The following is a 23910-nucleotide window of genomic DNA, read 5'->3' on the forward strand; positions in this document are numbered from 1 at the left end:
AAGGCTTCTCTGAGCTTTGCATTAACTCAAATGTAAATGTTTACTGTAGTCTCTCTCGAGGCAGCAGCAAGTACTTGCTTGATTTTTTTATTTTACATATTTTTATTAGTTATTTTCTTCATTTACATTTCAAATGCTATCCCAAAGGTCCCCCATCCCCTCCCTCCGCCCTGCCCCTCTATTAGACTCTCTCTTATCACATCGCAGCTACAAAGGGGAACTGCATTAACTACAAAAGACAGAATAAGGGTATTTCCTTAACCCATTAAAATTTATATCATTAATATGTGCCAATAGACTTTACATGCTTTTGAGTATTATACACTGAAGGCAAATTTAACTTCTATTATAGTTCAGTTATAAAAAAATAGGTAAATTCAAAGCAAACCAAAGAAAGACAATTAAATATGATAAAAATTACTGGGTTGTATTTCTTATCAGTATCAATCTCATGGGACACAAAGAGAGGAACTGCTCTATGTTTAAAGTGACTGAACAAGGAGGGATGGGGTGGGTGGGGCGGATTGGGAAACGGGATAACATTTGAAATATAAATAAATAAAATATCCAAAAAAAAATCTGAAAACTAAATAAAATAACAAACACTCTTGAATTGGATGTGGTGACAAAGAAACAGAACTGCACTGAGGGGCATTCTTAGAAATGACACTGACCATGAATGATGGAGAAGATTAAAATATTCAACTAATTTGACCTACTATAGCTGATTTATGGACATTTGTTATATATTAGAATATCTTGATTCTTAGTAAACATCAGATACACAGAGGCAGAAGGCAGAAGACATATGATAATGTATAAGACATCTAAGTGGCTAAAGATGTGCATATATGTGAGGAGAGGGAGGGACTATAAGGTAAACGTTAAAATCTGATGAATCTTATAAAATAAAGATGAAAATTCTGGGTACTTATCTTTATAATTTTTCTGGAAGTCTAATAACATTTAAAAATCATCCTTTAAGAGTAGAAGCTATTATGTACTTTTTTTTTTAATAAACAATCAACATTAGTTTAACATAATGGTAGAATTAGTGTGAGAGCTTTGAGCAGTGATAGGTGAAGGAGCTCCTACGAGAATGCAGTTTCATACCCCATAGCTTTGTTCATCTAAAAACTTCTTGCTACACAACTTTTTAAAAGGATACTACATTAAATTATACACAGTGACATCCTGGCAGAACCTGGTATTGGTTTTATCAACCAGGACTGAGCTTGAATGATGATGGTCTATGTGCAATCATTTTGCAGTCAATTGATAGCTAATGCAACTACATAAATGCTTAGGGCTGAGAATATGCCTCAGGAAGTTTGAAGGAAGCCTAGCACTGGAAAAACAAAACAGAAACTTAAAAAGTAAAAAAAAAAAAAAAATCATTTATAATAATATGCTGCATTGAATGCTAAGGATGATTTAATTTTATCTTATGTTTTGTAATTTTTTCACAATAAAAACAGATTATTTTTCTAGTAAGGAACAAAGTTAATTTAAAAAGAGTAAGAAGTTTTAAGGGATGCTACTAGATTTCTTGGAATTTAAATCATACAGCAAAGTACATTCCACTGTGGTATTCATGCACTGTCAATGTTTTTATAAAAGTGTCTCACTTACAGCTGATCTTGAAGCTCCACAATGATATATTCTAACTGTTCTTTCTCCAATTTGTGGGCCAGATCAGAATCTTCGATCCTCTGAAGTAGTATTTTATTCTGAGAGACAGATTCAGAAAGTTGGTTCTCACGAAGCCGTAAGAGTTCTTCAAGATAACCCTGGAAATACAGTATCATTATATAAGTTATCTTTATGCCAACTACAAAACTGTGATATCTTAAGATCAATGCTGAGCACCTCCAGCATTATTTTCATCTATTTCATAATGTCACATCTTAAAATATTAGAGATGAATGATTTTAACTGACTATAGAAGATTAATGTGTTGCATGCACTTGTTGACACTATGGCAGAGGGTGGGGTGGGAGACAGGGACTGGTTATGTATTCCAGCTGACCTGGAACTTTCCTATGTCTTCCTGTTCCAGAGTGGAAGGATTATTTAATGCACAAGACATAAATGAGGCTATAGATGACAAACACAGGTTTTCTAAGGTCATGTATATCTAATTGCAAGTATTAATAGTCTCAAGTTACACTTTGTATATACAGGAAACCAACTCTAGATGCACTCTTTAGAAGACATGGAAGGCAGAAGACACCTTCAAAGTAGTTACTGCTTTCTTCTCAATTGTCAGGCACTGTGTATTTGACGCTCACAGGAGTTAACAGATAGGTTAATTCAACAGTGGGTACAAGGCAGTTTCCAAAACTAACTTTACTATTAACAAATAGTTATAAAACCCAAGAGTCTGAAAACACTATCTCATTTCTAGGTACACATGTCCATGCTTTTTTCTCCATTAAGATCTGCTTCTTTTGTGCAACATCTCCTGATAAACTACAAGGCTAATTGCCTAATACCATCAGAGCCGTGTTCATTATAAAGATTTATTTTGGAAACAGAAACTTCTTTCTCTGTACCAAAGACTAAAGTTGTTGGTATTTTACTTTTGTTTTTAGTTTCTTGCTACTTCTTTCTTTCAGCCAGCTGTCACCTTTCCCATATAAGTGAATTACTAGCGACTAGGAGAAGGATTGGTCAGTGTTGGCTGGGGCAAGATGTAATGACCAGGTAATGAGATTCATGACCAACGTATAACTTTACAAGTGTCTTTGGCATATAGCTTCACATCTTTAGGCGTGTCCCAAGTAAGCTACTGCTGAATCAAGGACTCCTTCCTACATATTAGATAGGGGCCTCATGGAAAGGTGTTCAAGACTAGTTCAAGGCAATGTGTAAACACTTTAGAAAATTGGACCAAATCAAGATGCAAAACAAGAGTGAGCAAAGAAAAGCTACTACTAAAACACTCATTTCTTTTAATATTGAGAAATCAATATATTCCTTTCCACATTGCCTTTTATTTATTTTATTTTTTTATCTGTATTTTGCCTACACAAATGTTTGTGTACCATGTGCACCCCGGTGCTTGTGAAGGCCAGAGGGGGTTCCAGATTCCCTGGAACTGAAGTTACAGAGGACTGTGGCCTGTCATGTGAGTGTTGGAAACTGAACCTGGAAGTGCTCTAACCACTGATCCATCTCTATGGTCCCCTTCCATCCTTTTGCTAATATTCTGGAGTTTTCTGGAGTCCAGATCCAGGGGCACCAAATTCTCCCTAAAATCACAAGTTTTGTGACATCTGGCATCCTTTTCAAGCTATTCAGACAAAGTCAAAGTCTTGTTGAGCTTCTCTTGAACAGTTTTTTTTTCTTTTATGTAATTTCTGTATTTATTATTGCACAGCTGCATTAAAGATAAAGAGGTGAAAACATACAGAGATATACACAATTTTGTATTTTTTTCTTACAAATGATTCACTGCATATATTTTAGACCCTAGATCTGATAGATCTGTGAAAACAGTTGGAGAAGAATAATTAACAATGTGAGACAAGAATGTGATCATTTTTATTACATAGAGGAAAAGCAATAAATATACTACAATTTTACATGCATATCTTTTTTTCAATTTTTTATTAAGTATTTACTTCATTTACATTTCAAATGCTATCCTGAAAGTTCCCTATACCCTTCCCACTGCTCCCCTACCCACTCACTCCCACTTCTTGGCCCTGGTGTTTCCCTGTACTGGGGCATATAAAGTTTGTAAGACCAAGGGGCCTCTCTTCCCAGTGATGGCCAACTAGGCCATCTTCTGCTACATATGCAGCTAGAGAGACATGAGCTCTGGGAGTACTGGTTAGTTCATATTGTTGTTCCAATATGGGTTGCAGACCCCTTCAGCTCCTTGGGTACTTTCTCTAGCTCATTGGGGGCCCTGTGATCCATCCACTAGCTGACTGTGAGCATCCATTTCTGTGTTTGTCAGGCACTGGCATAGCCTCACAAGAGACAGCTATATCAGGGTCCTTTCATCAAAATCTTGCTGGCGTATGCAATAGTGTCTGCGTTTGGTGGCTGATTTTGGGATGGACCCCTGGGTGGGGCAGTCTCTGGATGGTCCATCTGTTTGTGTCTTAAATGCTTTTTTGCTCTTCTAATTTGACAGAAAGGCCTGCTTAGTACATAATTCAGCCACACACTCCTGTGTCTTTGTAGTTTCCTTTATGAGAAAGCCATGAATCTCTTCACTAAAAAGATGCACATCCTCACATTTAACTTTGGGAAGCAGGATGCTTCAGAAAATTGCAAAACGGTCTGCAAAACATGCCTCCTGTCCCAAACTGCAAGGTTACCAAATGTTCTTTCATGACGCAAAGAAACTTTCCTGGACATTTTTGAATCTAGATGGACCTAAAGTCTCAATGCCTTCCACTTATTTGCAAAAAGTTGTTCAACTTCACAATGCACACACACAGCTTCAAATAGATAGTTTTGAAATGTGGTGCAGGCAAGAATTGTGCTTCCCAAGACACTGGATACACAGACATCTGGTCTTACTTTGCTGTTCTCACTTCTGCCACCTCACGGCTAGAGTTTCTTCAAGCAAATACAACTTGGTTTTCTTTCCTTCAAGCAAGCCTGTACCTTTCGTTTCCTTAAAGGAGTAAAGTTCACATATATGAGCCTGCTTGGAATGCTCCTCAATGTTATTAACCCACATACTGTTCTCTGCTAGATTATTTTTCCTGTAGCTAAGATTAGACTTAGGAAGTTTCTAAGTCCTTGCTGAGGTTTTCTTGTTGTTATTTGTTTCTTTGTGTAGCCTTGGCTATCTTGGAATTGGCTCTGTAAACTAAACTGTCCTGGGACTCAGAGATTTGCCTGCCTCTGCCTCTTGAGTGCTGGGATTATGTGTGCCACCACGCCAGGCTCATCTCAGTGGGTTTAAATGCCTTCAGACCATGGAACCAGGAGGGAAAGGGCCCAGAAATCACAGAACAAGAGCTTTTTCTGGCAGCTTAAAGCCCCCTGATGCATGCTGGGCCTTCTAGGTCCTCTATTTTTCAACCGTGTGTGTGTGTCTGCGCGCGCGCGTGCACGCGTGTGCAAGAACCAATCTCTGACACTATTGAAGAGACTTTGTTAAGCTTGTAGATAGGAGCCTAGCATAACTGTCCTCTGAGAGGCTTTACCCAATGGCTAACTGAAAATGATGCAGTGACCCCCAGCCAAACATTAGACTGAACTTGGGAAGTCTTGTGGAAGAGTTGGGGAAAGGATTCATGGACCTGGAGGGGATAGGAATGGCACAGGAAGACCAACAGAGTCAACTAACCTGTACCCTTTGGGGCTCCTAGAGACTTAATCATCAGCCAAAGAGCGAGCATGGGCTGTAACCATCTTCTCTACCCCCACATGTAGCAGATGTGTGGCTTGGGCTTCATTCAGGTCTACCAACAACTGGAGAGAGGACTGTCCCTGACTCTGTTGCCTGCTTGCCCATTCCCCTAACTGGGCTGACTTGTCTGGCCTCAGTGGGAGAGGATGCAGTGAATTGATGTGCCAGGGTGAGTTGATACCAAGGGGGGGGTCCTAATCCTCAGAAGAGAAGGGGAGGGGGAGGGGCTGTGTGAGAGGGGGACACTGAAAAGGGGGTGGGGGTGGGCTGTGATAGAGACGTAAAGTGAATACATAAATAAATGAAAATATTCCCAAGCTTCGTTAACAGTGTTCAGTACATACCTCCTAGCTTTAAACTATAGTTCTATTAGAAAATTTACTCTATGTAATTACTATTCAAAATCATATAGATACTGATATTTTAGTATACTAGTGGGAGGCCTGTGTTTTCATTAGACTATAGGGTATTGGCTATGAGATGCTGAGGTCATAGTCTAGCTTTTCCACTAACATCACAGTATGTGATATCTTGTTTGTGACATTGACAAACTGCCTCCTTTCTTTTAACTTCATACCTGTTGATAGTAGCTAGTATTATTTGCCCCTGAAGGCTGTTTTCCATAATAAATTTCATACATTTAGTTCAAAATAGAATCTCAATCATAGAAAATAATTTTATAAGCAAAACAAGTCTTTATATATATTTAGTATAAACTATATATAAAAATTTTAAGCATTAGTAATTAAACAATAAACAATCTATTATCTCAATTAATTATCACTATAGTAGGAGCCAGTATACTGATTTCTGTTATCTGCAGGAAGGGCAGTATCTTGACATATATGTATGTTGTCTTAAAATACAGCCTGGTTTCCCTGAGTTTTGCCTCTACTCTTTTGAAGCTTGCTTTTTCATCTACATTGGTGATTTCAGCCAAATCGTCCATTGACTTCCAATACTATATATTATTTCCTTGTATGAATATTATAATTTAATCCATACCTAGTCAATGGCCATTAGAATTATTTCAGAATTCTTTTGTTATTAACAATAATGCTATGAACACAGTTATATGTTTCCTGGCCATGTATTCCAGAATTCTCAAGAGTATAACTTCTGAGGAATAAGCCCAGTGATTTCTTAGAATTCTTAGATGTCTAATTGTTCTTACTATTGCTTTTATATTTTATAGTAATCATATTCCTACCATGTATTATGCTTCTATGACTTCGCACAAATAGTAACGATACATTGGCTTCACTTAAATCACTTCTGGTTTGTCTGTGTACTCGCTAGTTTTATGTCAACTTGACACAGCTGGAGTTATCACAGAGAAAGGAGCTTCAGTTGAGGAAATGCCTCCATGAGATCCAACTGTAAGGCATTTTCTCAATTAGTGATCAAGGGGAAAAGGCCCCTTGTGGGTGGGACCATCTCTGGGCTGGTAGTCTTGGTTCTATAAGAGAGCAGGCTGAGCAAGCCAGGGGAGGTAAGCCAGTAAAGAACATCCCTCCATGGCCTCTGCATCAGCTCCTGCTTCCTGACTGTGTGAGTTCCAGTCCTGACTTCCTTCAGTGATGAACAGCAATGTGGAAGAGTAAGCTGAATAAACCCTTTCCTTCCCAACTTGCTTCTTGGTCATGATGTTTGTGCAGGAATAGAAACCCTGATTAGGACAGTCTGGTACTAGAAACACTCACTGTACAGTAGGGAGCACTGTTGTGAAGCACTCACTGTACAGTAGGGAGCACTGTTGTGACCATAGTTGCTAGAGTGTATTCCCGAATCACGAATCTGAGGAGCTCATTAGTTAGTCCTGGGAAATGATTTTTCAAAGGTTATTTAATTTTTCAAAAAAGTGTGAGGGTATCAGTTTTGCTAAGTGATATTTAAAGAAATTCTTGATTTAAGTTTCCTATGGCATGACATTATTACAATTATTCTCTAATAATATTATTGGCAAGGGCTTGGCTACTCCTTTGTTATACTGCCTATGTGCTTCATTGAAAAAAAACTGCTTATCTGTGCCTTAACATTTTAGAGGAAATTATTCTGCTATGGATTTTTCCAATTCATTGGATGTGGTAAACAATCACCACTCGGTTCTGTTCATCTCTATTTTCTATTTTGTCTCTATCAGTCATTTTATTCCTTTACTTCCTTTGAACTGTCTGTTCTCTGCCTACATTTTAGATAATTATCTTCCTCATTCCGTTCTTTTCTAAGTCCTACAAATGCTGAATATCTGCCACTTATATCTGTTAATTCACATTGTTTTCAGTTACACTAATTTCCAAAAATGAAGAAGGAAAAAACATGAAAAAAATCATTAAGTACTCTTTAAAAGCATTCCTTTTAAATTGCCTAGTGTATCTTTTACTTTGTTATCTTTGGACTCAATTACAAGAGAATTCTGAAATTCTTAAGGAATCATGCCCTTCGAGGTAATATCTCCTGTCTGTATGTTAAATCTTGTGACTCTGCTGAGATGGGTATTTTTCCACTTTTATTATAGTTTTAGTGTCAAATGTCTTCTGAAGACTCATTCGTTGAAGACATGGTTCCTGATATAGGCCTGCTCAGGGAATTTTGGATTATGAGGATTTAACCCTCATCAGTGAGTTAACCCATTAGCTTACAAGCAAATGAGGTCAGAAAGGTCAGAGGGTGACTCAGCAGGTAAAGGTACATTTGCTCAACCTGCTCACTTACGCTCAATCCCTGGAACCCACACAAGGAGAGTCTACTCCCTAAACTGTCCTCTGACCTCCGCATGCGTGCTTTGGCACTTGCATCTTGTGCATTTGCACGTGCACGTGTGTATGTTGTGTATATATGTGTGTGATACACACAGATAAATAAATAATGAGGCTTTTAAAATAAAAATGAAAATTTCCTCTCTACTAAAGTGAGATAGCACACACTGCTGTGTCTCTCTGGCAGTGGCTTCTTTCCACATCTCTTAGTCACTTAGTCATGTGCCCTTGAGGAAAGCGAAGTCTGGACCTTTTCACTCCTTTCCTTCTTCCACTTTGTTCCTGGCAGGTGGTATGGGCATCTGAAATACCCTTAGTGGCTTGCTCTAAGTAAGATCTGGAGCTAGCACAAGGCCCCTGTAGCTTTATTCTGGAGACACTTGCTCTGCATTCTCCATGGGATGAATGGGGGTACAGGTGATGCCACAGGGCCTCAGGATCCCTGCCACATCTGGGGCAGCATGGGCCTGCCATTCATTGCCAATACCCAGGGCTCCTGTGCTTCAATATTTATCTCTTGAGCAGAATCAGCTAAGTCTTACAGGGAACTGTACCCAGCTGCCTCCCTGTCACAGACAGGCTTCACCTTGAACAGAATTCTCAGTCAGTTTACTTCACACAATCTCCCAGCGGACTAGTCTCCAATTCAAGTCAGCATAATTGTGTTTATTGTCAGTTCCTGGAAACAGGGTGCAAGGCATTTTGATTCCCAGAGCAGCAAGCTCAGACAAGACTTTTTCAAAATAGCTTTCCAAATATATGCTGGAAAGTGCAGAGAAACTCTCCAGTGCCAAGCCATCCTGTTCAGGCTGGGTCACTGTGTTCCTTCTGCACTTTTGCACAGTGCCGGTGTCCAGCTGTGCTCACTGGCTCTCTTCCTCTCTCACTTCAAACTTCTTATTTAACCAATGCTGGCAAATTATCCCACTATCAAAGTGCATGGTTTTCTCCAAGCCATGTTCATGATGCTGAGCTTCACTGTCACCCTACAGTCACACGCTGAGTAGCCTCTCCCCATGGGTTTGTTGTTGTTGCTATTTATGGTGCTAGGGACTATTCCAGTGGTTTGAGCATGCAACGCACGTGCTCTACCATTAAACTATCTATCCCTCCTTAGCCCTTTGGTCTTATTAAAATTGGGTCTTGCTATGTTAGGCTACATAGCAACTCTTGTTTTTTTTTTTTTTTTTTTTTTTTTTTTTTTTTTTTTTTTTTTTTTTCTCTGTGTAGCCCTGGCTGTCCTGGAACTCACTCTGTAGACCAGGCTGGCCTCGAACTCAGAAATCTGCCTGCCTCTGCCTCCCAAGCGCCCGGCTACATAGCAACTCTTAATCCTCTGTCTTCTCCTAAATGCTAGGATTAGAGGCTGATGCCACCACCCCTAGTCTCCTCAGCCATTTGAGTCTTTTAGTGGGTTTCTGCTGAGTACCTCTAACCTGCTGCCTTTCATCTTTCTTTATTTTTAAATAAGTTTCCAATTCAGAAGTAAAAAGAAAGTAGCAATGAGTACACAATTTTCTTTAGCTGAAAGTTACTTGAATAAAACAAAATAAAAAGATCTCTGCCATTCCAAAGCAAGTGGCTTTTGAGAATTGTTAAGTACCTTCTGCTCCAGGGTAAGTTGGTATTTCTGCCTTACTCTCTTGCACTTGTTGAACCAGGTGTTCTCGTCTAGGATGAGAGGCGGTCCCACATTCTCTGGGGTGCTGCCCTCACTGTCACTGCTCCCAAATGTCCTGAGTTCTTCCTCATCACTGCTGATGCTGTCAGAACTGGGAAGGTCAAAGGTAGAAAGAAGACAGTGAAATGGTGATTCCAATTTGATTCTTAAAATTCACACTTCTGTTTTCTAAGATTGGTAAACAAACTCAAAAATACGTTGTAGTAAAGGCAGAATTATAACAATTCTGCTTTGAAGACTTAACTGTCTTGACAAAACACAATCTAGCTTCTTTCACCTATTTTATGACATTAAATTTATTGTCACCTATACCCTAAATATTCTATTACAAAAGGGACAATAGGAATCAGATTTTTGTCTATACTGTTTACAGGTTTTTCCTCAACAGATAGAACAAGATCTAGACTTAGTAAGCTTTCAACTAACAGTGTTTGTATCTGTTACAAACCAATGACCACTTTCCTATTCTCATTGTTTCTGTATATTTACATATGTATTCTACAGTATTACTTCAACAGAATCACAAGATAACTACATAGGCTAAACTGATAATCTTTTATAAGTCACTCTAAAAGTACCACTTGGAGTTAAATCAACTGAAAGTCTAAGAACAAGATTTATCAATTTATACAAGTTTTCCTTGGATCATCTGCATTAATTTGAAAAGTAAACAATTTAAAAATGCAATCAGGCAAGGGTTCCAGTGGAGGGACTGGGATACCAATCAACTCAGGAACAAAACCCTCAACTTAAAATTTGTCCTGCCTGAAAAACCTGAGAGGATAAAGGTGGCACACAACTTGTGGAAGAATACAGAGTTTAAAAATACTACAGCCAGGCTGGTGAGATGTTCTCCAGGCAAACGTACTGGCCACCAGGCCGGGTAACCTGAGTTCCATCTGTAGGATTTCACAGTGGAAGCGCAGGACCAACAAAGCAACCTCTGACTTCCATGCAAATGCCATGACCCAAGCAACTGTACTTTCCTCTCTTTCTCTCCTTATTCCCAGAGAGAGACAGGATAAATAAATAAGTAAATAAATGTATGTATGCATGTATGTAATTAAAAAATTTAAACTACTAACATTAAAAAAGGAAAATGAGAAGTAACTCTCTCTTCAATACAGCAGTTCAATTAATAATCAGGAAGATAATTACATAAGGATGTTAAAATTCAAATGCTTAATTTCCTAAGAATTCAGAAAATGATTATCCCCAAAAATAGAAAAGGAGGGATGTTGGTAAGAAGGCTCTTTTAAGGGACAGGGAGGAAAAGAAACACTTATAGTTCACAGTGTCACATATATATCTTAACATTTTATCATGAATTCTCTTAAAAATCACATCAAGTACCAGTAGCAAATTCTTTATATAAGTATTCATCCAACAAAGGAGGGAGATGAGATTAAGTAGTTCATTCACAGCCATCCTAATAGGAAATGGTGTTATGTAACAGACTCTTGATACTATCTTACTCTCTTTCAATGCTTTGCTGACCAAAGCTGCAAATGTTCCAATGGGTTGAATGAGCGGGAAATAAAACAAATAGGACATGGGAGGGTCTGGAGAAGGAAAGGATGGGAAACCGATGTAATTATACTATACAATGTGAAGATAAGTAAACAAGGAAAAAAATTAAATGTGGTATAAGTTGATACTGGGCAACTCTGTGATAGCCTGTAAGTTTTGGTAGAGTGCAGCTAATAAATTATAATTCTTTAAGGTATATTTTTAGTTTAAAAGATACAAAAGTTCTTCAAATAGTTTAGCAGAAAATTATATTCAAGATTTTCTAAATGAGAATCTGGAGAGATGGCTTAGTGGTTAAGAGCTCTGGCTGCTCTTCCAGAGACCCAGGCTTCCCGCAGCAATACGGCAGTTCACAAGCCTCTTTAACTCTAGTCCCAGGGTCTCCATGTGCTCTTCTGCCCTGAGTAGGCAGCCGTCACATGCTGCACAGGCACACATGCTGGTAATATACCCACACATACAACAGTGATGAATAATAAAAATTATCTCAATATAAATATTTCAAAGAACAAAACATTTTAGGAATTTACACTGAAAAATTAATGGAATTTTAATACAAAGAAATTTTTTCATTTAATAATATTTCATTATTTACAGTTATTAAAAAGAGGGTAGTCATTATTATCAACTTCTTTATTAATGAAAATTTAAGTTTAATATGACATATAACAAATCAAATGGACTATAAAATATCTAACCTGATAAGCTTTGATGAAATTTCTACAAGTATTATCTCCTTCAAATAAATATTTTTCATTTTATAAGTAAACACTGAAAAATCTAGAAGCTCCATTATTTAATTCTCAAAGCATGTCTACTGCACACAGCTAAGCACTATGCTAGGCACCAAGGATGTGTGAATAAAGCAAAACAAAAACCCTTGTCTTTTGTCACTGTAGGAAAGTGGATGCTTTTGGGCTAATATTCACTTATCAGTGAGTACATACCAAGGAGTACACATGGAGGGACCCATGGCTCCAGCTGCATATGTAGCAGAGGACGGCCTTGTCGGGCATCAATGGGAGGAGAGGCCCTTGGTCCTGCGAAGGCTGGATGACCCAGTACAGAGGAATGTGAGGGCAGGGAGACAAGAGTGGGTGGGTGGGTAGGGGCACACCCTCATAGAAGCAGGAGAAGGGGAAATGGGATAGGGTTGTGTGTGTGTTGTGGGGGGTGGGGAAATCTCGAAAGGGATAACATTTGAAATGTAAAAAAAAAAAAAAAAAAAAAAAAAAATCCAAAATAAGAAAAAATAAAAGGAGACGAAAGTCTTGAGCAGAAGAGAGAAAACAGAGGGTACAGATGTATGCAGGCTATATGCTTAATGTATAATATAAACCTGAATAAAAAGTTATTTGGCTTTTTGGCAGTTTCTATTCTAGTGGAGGGAAGCAGGGAAGTAATATAACCAATATTAAACAGAAACGGATAGTGTGGAAAGAAGTGAGGAAAGGCACTCCCAGGGGAGGGAAGGTCAATGGCAGTTCCTGAGTAAGGTGGTATTCAGCAAAGCTTTGATGTAAGTCAGAGAGTGCTCCGACACCAGCGTGCTAGCCTCGTTGTTAATGGGTTAACAATTGAAACAACTGAAATGAGCTCCATTTCTAGTTCCAGTTCTAAGACTTATTTTTACTGATACCAAATAAGTCACTACTTTCCTCAAGTTTACCTTTGACCTCTTTCTACTTGTCATTGGAAAGTGTAATTGATGGCTTTTATAAAGGTCTTGGTTTTTCATAAAGAAAAATCACTTGATTGAGAGGAAAAGCTCTGGGTTTTTTTTTTCCTTTCTGATATACAGGTTGTTGGTCTATTTACTCTCTCATCTAAGCCTAGAGAATGGTAAAAATAAAAATAACCTAGCAACGTCTTTCCTGGGTAGAGGAGGGAAAAAACTCAGACACCAATGGACCGATGGGCAGGCATGCCTAGAGTGCTCAAGACACGGACCCACTCTTGGGCTCTGTGGGAAGGACCGGCAACAGAGGAGTTCACAGACAAGCCCAGAGTTTTGCCTTTTACTTTGTGTTACACTGAAAGAAGTTAATACAGGTTTTCTAAAGCGGAGTGAAATATGACTCAGAGCCCAAGAGGATACTAGGCTGTTTTGTCAAGGATCAACTACAGTAGCCAAAGGGAGATACCACAGAGGCCATTGCAAAAATTCAGATGCAGGTTAAGGTGGAGTTGCTAAGATTTGGCAATGATGTCATGTGGCTAAAAGCACAGAGAACTGAAGCAAGTACAAACTTAATATCTTTATGTTTATACTGTTGTGATAGGTTGGGGTTGTTGTCTTTCTGGATAGACAACCTTGGAGCCTCATTTAAAAGGGTCTCTACTGGGGATGAAGGCACCCCAATGCCCCTTTTTATTTACTTATTTGCATTCATAGTTCCTGGCTTATAACCCACGCCATAGTCCTTGTTTTTCCTAAGTGATTAGAACAATAAGGTTAATGTTGCTTGGCCTTTTGTCCTTGGCTCCTGAAGCAGTTTTGGAACAGCTTCAGAGCAATAAAGATGAAAGGCTGGATTCTAATACTGGGGTACTAGAAATCTCAGAAAACAGAATCAAGTGTCTCTGTTGCCCCTGTCTGTCTCTTCTTCCTTCTCTCTCTCCTCTTATATCCTGGCCTCATGCACTCTATTCATCTATTACAGATAGGAACAGGCAAGAAATGTCTCTTCCTAAGCAGGCCAACAGAAGCAAGAGTGATACCGCAACCCTCCGTTGCCTTTTCTATTACAAATGGCCATCACTCTGACCCTGCCTGAGAACATCCTATTTCAGATGAACGCTTTCTCATACCTGGGAGGAGGGAGTGCTTCACAGAGAGGGACAGTAGGCAGACAGCACAGGAACTCAGCTGAGCTACAGGACACCCAGCTGGTATCTGCTGCAGGCATACATGCTGGTGGAGGGAAAGCCCTACATTTCTGGATCATCTGACATGTTCTGGGTTGTGACTGTGTAATACGGGAGCTTGCTTTCCAGTTTGTCTTTAAACTATGAAGCATGAAAGGATCTAGGAAAGGCATAATGAAGGAGAGGGAACAATTGCTGGGACAAAGACAATAGAAGAGAAAGGATCAGATGTAGTTCACAGGTCAAAGGCTGGTATTACACACAAAACAATGTATTAACCATGCTGAGAGGAGCAAGGGTGCAGAGAACTTGGGATGTACTGTGTAGAAAGGGATGTTTAATGACATTTGTAATCAGACATGGTCTAACTCAGTAATTCTGTATGTGGAAATATTACTCTTCAGGAAATAAGAATATTTAAGGAAAAGATAATATGCTGAAATCATTCTGATTTAAAGTAAAAGCAGGCCAGCGAGATGGCTCAGTGGATACTGCACTCACTGCAGAGGCTGAACCTGAGTTTAATCCCCATAGACCACATAGTGGAAGAAAAGAATTGACTTTGGCATGCTGTCCTCCATATGCATGCTATGACATGCATAGCCACACACACACATATGCATACCACGTGTTCACGGGTATGCATGCACACACATACAAAGTATACAATAATTTTTGAAAATATGTGCAAAAAAACCTAAAGCCATGTGTGGTGCCAAAGCCTGTTATTACACTTTTGTGAGGCTGAGGCAGGATGCTTTTGAGCTTGAGGGCAACCTGGGGTATAGAGTAAGTTCTAGGCTACCCTTATTAATAATGATTCTCTCTCTCTCTCTCTCTCTCTCTCTCTCTCCCTCCCTCCCTCCCTCCCTCCCTCTCTCCCTCTCTCCCTCTCTCTTTCTCTCTTTCTCATAATAAAGGGACGGAGGGATTAAGAGTTGATGGGGAAAACAGAAAAGCTGATTTAAAATACCATAAAATAAAAACAATTAATACCTTTTAAAATTTCAGCATAGAGTATATTTAAGAAAAAGGTACTTTTTTCTTGTTCTCCTATATAGTCCAGGATGGCCCTGATTTTGAGATCATCCTACCTCAGTCAGCCACATGCTGAGATCATAGGTGCGGAGCACCACACTCTGAGAAAAATGGTTAATATTGTATCAAGTAGCAGTTTGATAAAAACAACTATTTTCTTACTGGTATACAACTTGAAACACTGAATTAAATATGTAATATATTTTAATATTTTCTATTTATTTCATATTATAGTTTCAGAAGAACATACCTTCATTTAAAGAGAGGCATTTTAGCTAACATTGTAAAATAATCAACTTTACCAGCAATCAAAACAATATGATATAATTTTTCTCTTATAAAATTTGCCTCACTTTTAATACTTATGTGGAAAGAGTAAGAAGCAGGCATCCTCAAATATACCTGATATACTGAAATTGTATGATCTCTCTGAATGGAAAATTTACAGTGTATTTAGAAAACTTTAATAAAACATATGCGAATTGTCCCAGGAGTTCCTTTGTTGCTTTTGCATGGTTCTGTACACTGGGTTCAGATGCTGATTACCCTGCCCAGAGAGCTGGTTGCAGTCCAGACTCTGGCATTGTCAGCTATCTCCTGTCTCAGTGTTGTGTGCATCTGAGCCCATCGGCCTATAGCTGGGAGGGGAGTTAAGGTGAGACTTCAGAGTTCACCATGAAGAAGTCACTATGGGGCAGTCACCATCAGAACAGGAATGAAAAAGAAGACCAGGGGGAGACCAAGACGGCAGGTAATGTCACGAGGCTGGAAAGTAGGCCAAGCCAGCCTAGTTGTAGTCGCTGAGAAGCTTTTAATAAATATCAGCTCTCTGTGTTATTATTCAAAGCAAAGGAGGGTGTAGAAAAGCCTTGAACTTTTATGCTTTGTTAGGAATTCTTTTCATGTAAGAGAAAATCCTGTTTCCATATAAAATGTTTAAAAAAATTATAAACTTGTTTGCTATAAAACTGCATGCACTAATTAATAAATGAACACACTCTAAAAGTCTAACAAGCAAGCATAACTACGAAAGTGTTTGCAGTGTAGTAAATGTTGCTATAGAAGGAAGGTTCAGCACATGTGAAATTGTTCTCATATGGTGTTTAAAGGAGAAAGCAGTGGGGGCGTGTATTATTTGCATCTCTATTAAGAAAAATATGTCTGTGCCTAGAAAAAACTGGAAATGCTCCTAACAGCCATTTCTTGAGGGTAATTAGTGACAGAATCATTCTGTCTACCTTTCTGTACTTTCATTTTCCTCAGTGAATATGTCTTACTCTCCAATTAATCTAGAGGCAGCATTGTGGAGGTGAGACTCTCATAGCATTCGGGCTTCAATGTGAAGTATCCACACACACCCAGGGTCGGCTCTCACTTTGAAGCTGGCAGAACTGCCTCTGGAGGAGGCAGGCCCTCAGGAGGGTGCATAGCTGTGGGAGGAGGTTCCTGGGAGTATTTTTGAAGAGTATACCACTCCCCATTTCCTCTCTCTCCTCTACTTCTTCTGTGCCTTTTAGGGAGAGGTGGCTCTGTCACCATGAGGTTATGCTCAAGAGCATGACACCAAAGGACCACATGCTGGATCTTCTAAAACTGACAGCCACATATACCTTTTCTCCTTTGTTTAAGTCAGAAAATTGTGTTTTTTCTTCCCTGCTATAGAGTTCAGGCTGGCCCTGAATTTGAGCTCATCCTACCTCAACCGGTCACTTGCTGGGATCATTCAGTGTGGAGCACTACACTTAGGGAGAAAAATGGTTTGCAGTTTAAGTCAGATATTTAGCCATAAAAAAAGAAAGTAACTAATGTAGATGTCCTTTAAAAATTAAGATCCCTGGGCTAAATTTGGGGCTTCTCCTATAGTGAAGAGGTACTGGTAACTTAAGAGAGTAGTTCCAGACATTTCCATAAGAAGGAAGAGAGGGAGGAGTCAGCTAGAAGGAAGAGAGGGAGGAGTCAGCTAGAAGGAAGAGAGGGAGGAGTCAGCTAGAAGGAAGAGAGGGAGNAGAGAGGGAGGAGTCAGCTAGAAGGAAGAGAGGGAGGAGTCAGCTAGAAGGAAGAGAGGGAGGAGTCAGCTAGAAGGAAGAGAGGGAGGAGTCAGATAGAAGGAAGAGAGGGAGGAGTCAGATAGAAGGAAGAGAGGGAGGAGTCAGATAGAAGGAAGAGAGGGAGGAGTCAGATAGAAGAGGCCTGGCAGTAGCAGAAAAAGATAGTGCAGCCATGTCTGTGACATTTAAAAAAAAAGATTGCCACTGTTAAGTGAGCAATCTAATGACCAGAAACCCTCTATGAACTGCACTTTCAGTAAACCCAGAGCAAATGTCACAGGACCATACAATAAGACCAGGCTAACAAAATAATTCTGGTTAGGGAGGAAGTAACTGAGTAAGAACTCAGTGAGGGAGAAACCTGATTGGATCCAGAGTCTGGAGGGGAATATAGACTCGGATTACAAGCAGCAACAGTCACAACAAAACTCATGAACCCAAGATTAACTTCCATGACTCAACCCTACAAAGGACAGCTTTGAGGTGCGGCGGGCATTCTCAAATGTGCTCTTACCACACCACCCAGAGGTGTAACCGACATCTGTGAACTGACCTGTGAAGAAACCATTCATCATTTGCCAGAGTCAGAAATTCAATCTTTAGAAAGGAGAGGTGTGACAGGCAGCTGGGAGTCCAGGAAGGAAAACTGAGATATGAAACTAAAAGCAGTGGACAGACTACACTACATTCCCATGCTACACCCCATCAGTGGACAGGCTATACTACATCCAAGGGGAGATGAAACACCAGGATATTCTAAGGAAACACAAATTTAAGGCCCATGCCACAGGAGGAAATACATGCCTAGTACTGCAAATCTGGCCAATAACCCATGACTGGGGAACTTATAGACCCTGAGGATAAGGCTATTATTGTTAATTATACTGTTAGTTTAGTGCACTGCGTGGACACGGTATCAACTTCCTTCTAAATCTGTGCTTTATACCCATAGGTTGGTGCAGCCCCTGGGCTTCACCAGAGAAGTTTCCTGGGGGCTGAGACTCATGATTGTTCAGTGTGTAGAGAATAAGCGTCTGTGGAGTACTTGGTCATAAATGGGACATCTGTATCACACCCTCTACCCACAAGGTTCAGGGACCTCAAGAAGGAGGGTAGAAAGACTGTAAGATGAACTTGATTGGGGAAGACCCAAGCACAACAGTGTCTCCTGGATCTGAGAGGACTACTGCTTTCCTGAGCTCATAGCAGCAGTAGTTGCCTGTACTAAGTTAGAAGCCTGTCAACATTTCAGCCCTCAGGTGTAGTTGACTGTTGCTGGGCAAAGACAGGTCAATGTTTAAGGGCATGGTCTCTGATAAGAGGGCCATGTCCAGTAGATGGCTCCACATTTGTGAGCACAGAGTGGACTCAGTGGGTTATTAGACTACTAAAGAGGATATGACGTTCAAATGGGAGAGGGTAGGGGATGAATGTAGGAGTTAAGGGGAAGGCTGGGGTGACTGCGGTCAAAATGCATTGTATTCATGAATGGAATTTTGAAATGATAAAAATACTATAGTAAAAATAAAGAGAGCATAGATTGAAGGAGAAAAATGAAAAGAGGTAACAATGAATGCTAGCAAGGATGTGAATAAAAGGGAAGCTGATACACTTTTGGTAGAAATGTAAAATAGTTCAGATGAATAAAAGCCACTACAAAGGTTTCTCAAAAACCCAAGGCTGGATTTACCACATGAGCCAGATATAGTTCCTGGGCTTGCAAACAGACTCCAAGTCAGAGCATCACAGAGACACTTGCACCATGTTTACAATGCACTTAGCTAAATTCTGGAACCAACCTAGGTATCCTCTAACAGTAGACAGGACAAAGAACACGTGGTACATATACTTAACTGAATTTTTCTCAGCCATAAAGAAGAACAAAGTCATGCTTTCAGGAAAACTGATATAACTGGAAATAATCATATTAAGTAAATTAAGCCATCCTGGGAGAGATAAACACTGTGGTGGTTCCTAGATGTTTTAATGCTACATCGAATCATGTATGTATGTGACATAAAGAAGAAGTGAAGCCATATAGGAAACACAGGTTCAGGGACTGAAAGAGTGGGAAAAGGAGGGAACATGGTGAAAAAGCTTAGCAACATACAGTATTTAGTTATATGAAAAAGTTAAAGAACATTAGGAACTTTACAGAGTTTTAAAAACTGTCTACCAAGTCCATGAGGCAAGTCCAACCCCAGTCTGTGCGTGGATTCTCAGTAACAATCAGCATGGCTTAAACACTTCCAAAGGGACACCTCCATGTCAGAATTACTAACTGGCTCCTGGCTAGATTTTGCTTCTCAACTTAGTATCCTTTATACAAGACATAAGACACTTCAGTATTTTTGAATCAGCTACATTTTGCCTGTTGGGGTGAGGGTGATCCCAGCTGGTGACTATTGATGTGTAGCTATTTCCTTGGAACCCTGCAGGAGGGGGCTTACAACACCTCAGCAAGCTAATTAACATTACAAGACTCCAAAAGCATAGAAATTCCTCTACTCATAAAGTCTTCCTGGGGAGCTCAGGCCAAGCTGTGCAGGGTGCTCAAGGGGAACATTTTTTTGGGGGGGTGGGGGGAGCAGAGGCAGGCGGATTTCTGAGTTCAAGGGGAACATTTGTATAAGAGCCACTACCACAGCAGTGTGGCCTTTCCAGAGATCCAGCTACCTCACCCTCACCCTTTCCCTGGAAGTAACCCCTCACCCATGCTCATGGTACTGACAGCAAGGAAGGCAGTTGGACACCAGGCTACTCTTAGGTGGAATAATTGCTCTGGTCTGTCATCACATGTCCCCAGAAAAGTTACAAATATTTTTACTTGAAATCTCTTGAGAGGATCAGAGGTGAGGAAGACACAGCTTCTGTCCCCAACACCAGGAGTAACTGGGACCAGCGGGACCAGGCACGTAGGAACTCTGCCAGACAAGTGGCATGGGTTCCTTCGGGCATGTCTGAGCAGACCTTGAGCACAAGCGCCACAGCCAGCCCAATACCCAGAGGCAGCTCCACTCCCTGGCGCTCTAACACAGCCAGGATCAGAGGATCACAGGACCCTAGAAGCTTGGTCACACCAGGATCTCAAGGTTCCAAAGGCAGCTTGACTCCCAGGAGTTCAGACATACCCAGGATCTCAAGGATCCTGGATCCCAGAATCACAGGATCACAGAGACAGCTGGACTTGGAGGAGTTCTTACACAACCAGGATCACAGGAAGGACAGGCTCCAGTCAGACATAGCCAGAGCAGGTAGAACTGGACATAACCAGCAAAGAGTGAGACTGAAGGCTTCGCTTGATATTTACAATTACTGTATCAATTTTGAAGAAGAGGACTTTATAAGTTACTCTTTTTCTGAGATGTATGCTTTTCAAAATCATCACAGCAAAGGAACCAGTATCATAACCTCACAGTATATCTGTGCCACCCTCCAAGCAGAACCATTGTTTATTGAAACACTGGATAGACCATCTTAATACACGCACCATTTCTTAAATGAATGTAACCTGTTTCCTGTGGGCTGAGAATGACAACAATCACTCAAGTCAAATAGCTTTAACTATAGCAGAAAATCTGTATCTAAAAATTGTACCTACAACTCATTCCTTGAGCAGCATAACTGTCAACTCTTAGCTTATCTACTTTGGAGAGGTAAAATCCTTTGGTGATGTGAGGGACATTCAAGTACAGCCTTATTACAATGAACTCCAATGTCCAAAAACTATTCTTATTTTGTGTCTGTACCACAGTAAGAGCCAAGAGCTCTACTAAAAACAAAACAAAGAGATTGTATCTATTTATGTTCATTAAAAAACTAATAGTGATATATTATTTTAAAATAACATACAGTTAACATATTTGGAGTTACTTAAAATTTATATTGAGAAAATATTTTCAGTATTGCTGTAGACAAACATCTACATAAGACTGTTCAATTGATTCTTGTTTTATATCAAACAACTTTTATATAATACTCATTTTTACTGTTACAATATTTTATGAATTTTAAAGAATATGATAAAAAACAAAAGGTATTGCAGATTTTGAAGGGGGGGCTCTCTCGGAGGAGTTGGGGTACAAAAGGAAAAGAAGAATGTGGTGTAAGTCTATTTACTCAAAATATGTTTTTAAATGTTAACAAATTCAGATAAATTGAAATTATGTATTTTTCTCATCATAATGCAATAAAACTTAAATCAAAAAAAAAAAAAGAAAGAAAGAAAGCTATCTCTTACTAGCTGGTAGTTTGCTTGGAGTCGGGAACTGTACTTTTCATTCAGAAGTTTCTAATGTTTTACACACACACACACACACACACACACACACACACACACTGGCATTTAAGAAAATGTCTTTTTTTAAGCTAGGCATAGTGACACACGCCTTTGGTGCCAGCGCTCAGGAGGCAGAGGCAGGTGGATCTCTGTGAATTAGAGGCTGGCCTGGTCTACATAGTGAGTTCCAGAAGAGCTAGGGCTAGAGAGAGAGACCTTGTAGTCTCAAAAGAGAGAGAGAGAGAGAGAGAGAGAGAGAGAGAGAGAGAGAGAGAGAGAGAGAGAGAGAGGAAGAAAATAAGACTGACAGAGAGAGAGACATAGAAATTGTCTTTCCTAGATTAGATATGTAACACATATTCATTGAATACTTATGTACCTTTATTACATGTATATACAATTTACAGAGTACCTTATAACTTTGGCCTGACTACAATGTTTAAGTATAATAGATTTTTCATGCTGTTTGCAAGATTAGGAAACTAAAAAAAATATTTACAGATTTCATTTAATTAATTTTCAATGAAATTATAGAAAATCCAGAGTTTTTACACAATGTTACACATATTAGTAGTTGAATTAATTGCTAGACAATTTTTTTAATAAACGTAAAGGTTAAGGGTCAGTGAACTTGTAACTGAATTTACCTAAAATAACTGAAATTTTACATAGAAATAATAGGGAAATTTATTTCTTCAAAATGGACCATACTCAGATGAACTATAGTTCTGAAGTTTCAGTGGAATATTTCAGAGCAGAGATAGTTGCAATTCTTTTAAAATTACTATAGTAATATAGATATTTTTATTTAAGCTACACACTGAGATTAAGATAAAAATTGTGCTTTTTCATAAATATTGAAAATGCAACTAGAGACTAATAATAACTCACTAATAATCTCTCAATCCCCCCCCCCCAGTGTGTGTGGCGTGTGTGTGTGTGTGTGTGTGTGTGTGTTTGTGTGTGTGTGTGTGTGTGTGTGTGTGTGTGTGTATACATTCACAGAGGTCAACTTTGGGTGTCTTTCTCTATGGCTCTCTACCTTATTTTTTGAGACTAGGTCTCTTTCTTAGAGTCTGCAGCTCACTAGTTCAGCTGGACTGCCCTGCCATGAGTTCTGGGAAACCACGTGCCTTTCACTGCCCAGGTTACAAACCCATTCCACCATGGCTTTCTTTTATATGACTTTTACTGATACTAAGTTAGAAATTCTTGTTTGTAAGGTAAGCACTTTATTCACTAAACCAAATCATAGTTCTGACTAATAATTTCTGGTAAGAAATTAATGTTGCATACAAAGTTTAAATCAGGTAAAACTTATTCAAAACATTAAGTTACAATTAAGATTTCAACTACTTTTCAAAATGGCAAGTACCTTTGTTCAAACTTCAAATATGGTGTATAGTCTATCACAGCAGGGAAGGTGCCATCTAATCCTTCTCCCTTTAGGCAGAAGCTAAGAAAGCAGAAAAACACTCATGTTAGTTCATAAATCGTAGAGTTATAACTTCATAGGAATTTTTCATAATTTAATTGTTACTTGTTATAAATAAGTATTTTAAATGTTCTATTTTCAATACTAATGACAAATATTATTCAAGTCAGTACATTATTACATAAATAATGGTTTATTGTTTCATAAAGCAAAATTAAAATTTACTGAGAAATCTGTTTTAATCACTATTCTATTGCCATAAAGAGACACCATGGCCACAGCAACTCTTACCAATAAAAAAGCATTTAATTGGGGGCTTGCTTACAGTTACAGAGGCTTAGCCCATTATCATTATGGTAGGAGCATGGTGGCAGGGAGGTGTGCTGCTGAAGTAGTGAGAGCTACATCCAGATCCATAAGCAGAGGTGGGGGACAGAGAGAGTTGAGGGGGAGGGCAGGAAGGAGAAAGGGGAAGGGAGGGAGGGAGGGAGGGACAGAAACAGAGAGACACACTGGGTGTGGTATGGGATTTTGAAACCTCAAAACATACTCCCTCCAACAAGGCCACGCCTATTCCAACAAAGCTCCACCTCCTAACCCTTGTAATCCTTTCAAACAGCTCAACCCCCTGGTGACTAAGAATTCAAATATATGAGCCTATGGGGACTTTTATTATTCAAACCACCACACAATTTAAACTACAGCTTTCTCTTTTTTTCTTTCTTTTTTTTTAATTAGGTATTTATTTCATTTACATTTCCAATGCTATCCCCAAAGTCCCCCACCCACTCCCCCACCCACCCACTATCACTTCTTGGCCCTGGCATTCCCCTGTACTGAGGCATATAAAGTTTGCACGACCAATGGGCCTCTCTTTCCACTGATGGACGAC

General features: G+C 39.4%; 1 protein-coding gene across 4 annotated transcripts in view; it reads right to left on the reverse strand.

The window, feature by feature from the left end:
- The window catches only part of Rundc3b (RUN domain containing 3B), a 121075-nt gene that overhangs the window by 29091 nt on the left and 68074 nt on the right, over positions 1 to 23910 (reverse strand). For 3 of the 4 annotated variants that reach the window (XM_021163319.2, XM_021163318.2, XM_029477075.1), the window contains exons 6-8: positions 22959 to 23039; positions 9743 to 9911; positions 1633 to 1790 (exon numbers count right to left, since the gene is read on the reverse strand). In XM_021163319.2, the coding sequence (XP_021018978.1) occupies positions 1633 to 1790; positions 9743 to 9911; positions 22959 to 23039 (408 nt within the window). The remainder of the gene's footprint in view (positions 1 to 1632; positions 1791 to 9742; positions 9912 to 22958; positions 23040 to 23910) is intronic. The other variant, XM_029477073.1, reaches the window with a different exon arrangement.

Source organism: Mus caroli, chromosome 5, assembly GCF_900094665.2.
Source record: "Mus caroli chromosome 5, CAROLI_EIJ_v1.1, whole genome shotgun sequence".
In the NCBI taxonomy this organism is placed as follows: Eukaryota; Metazoa; Chordata; class Mammalia; order Rodentia; family Muridae; genus Mus; species Mus caroli.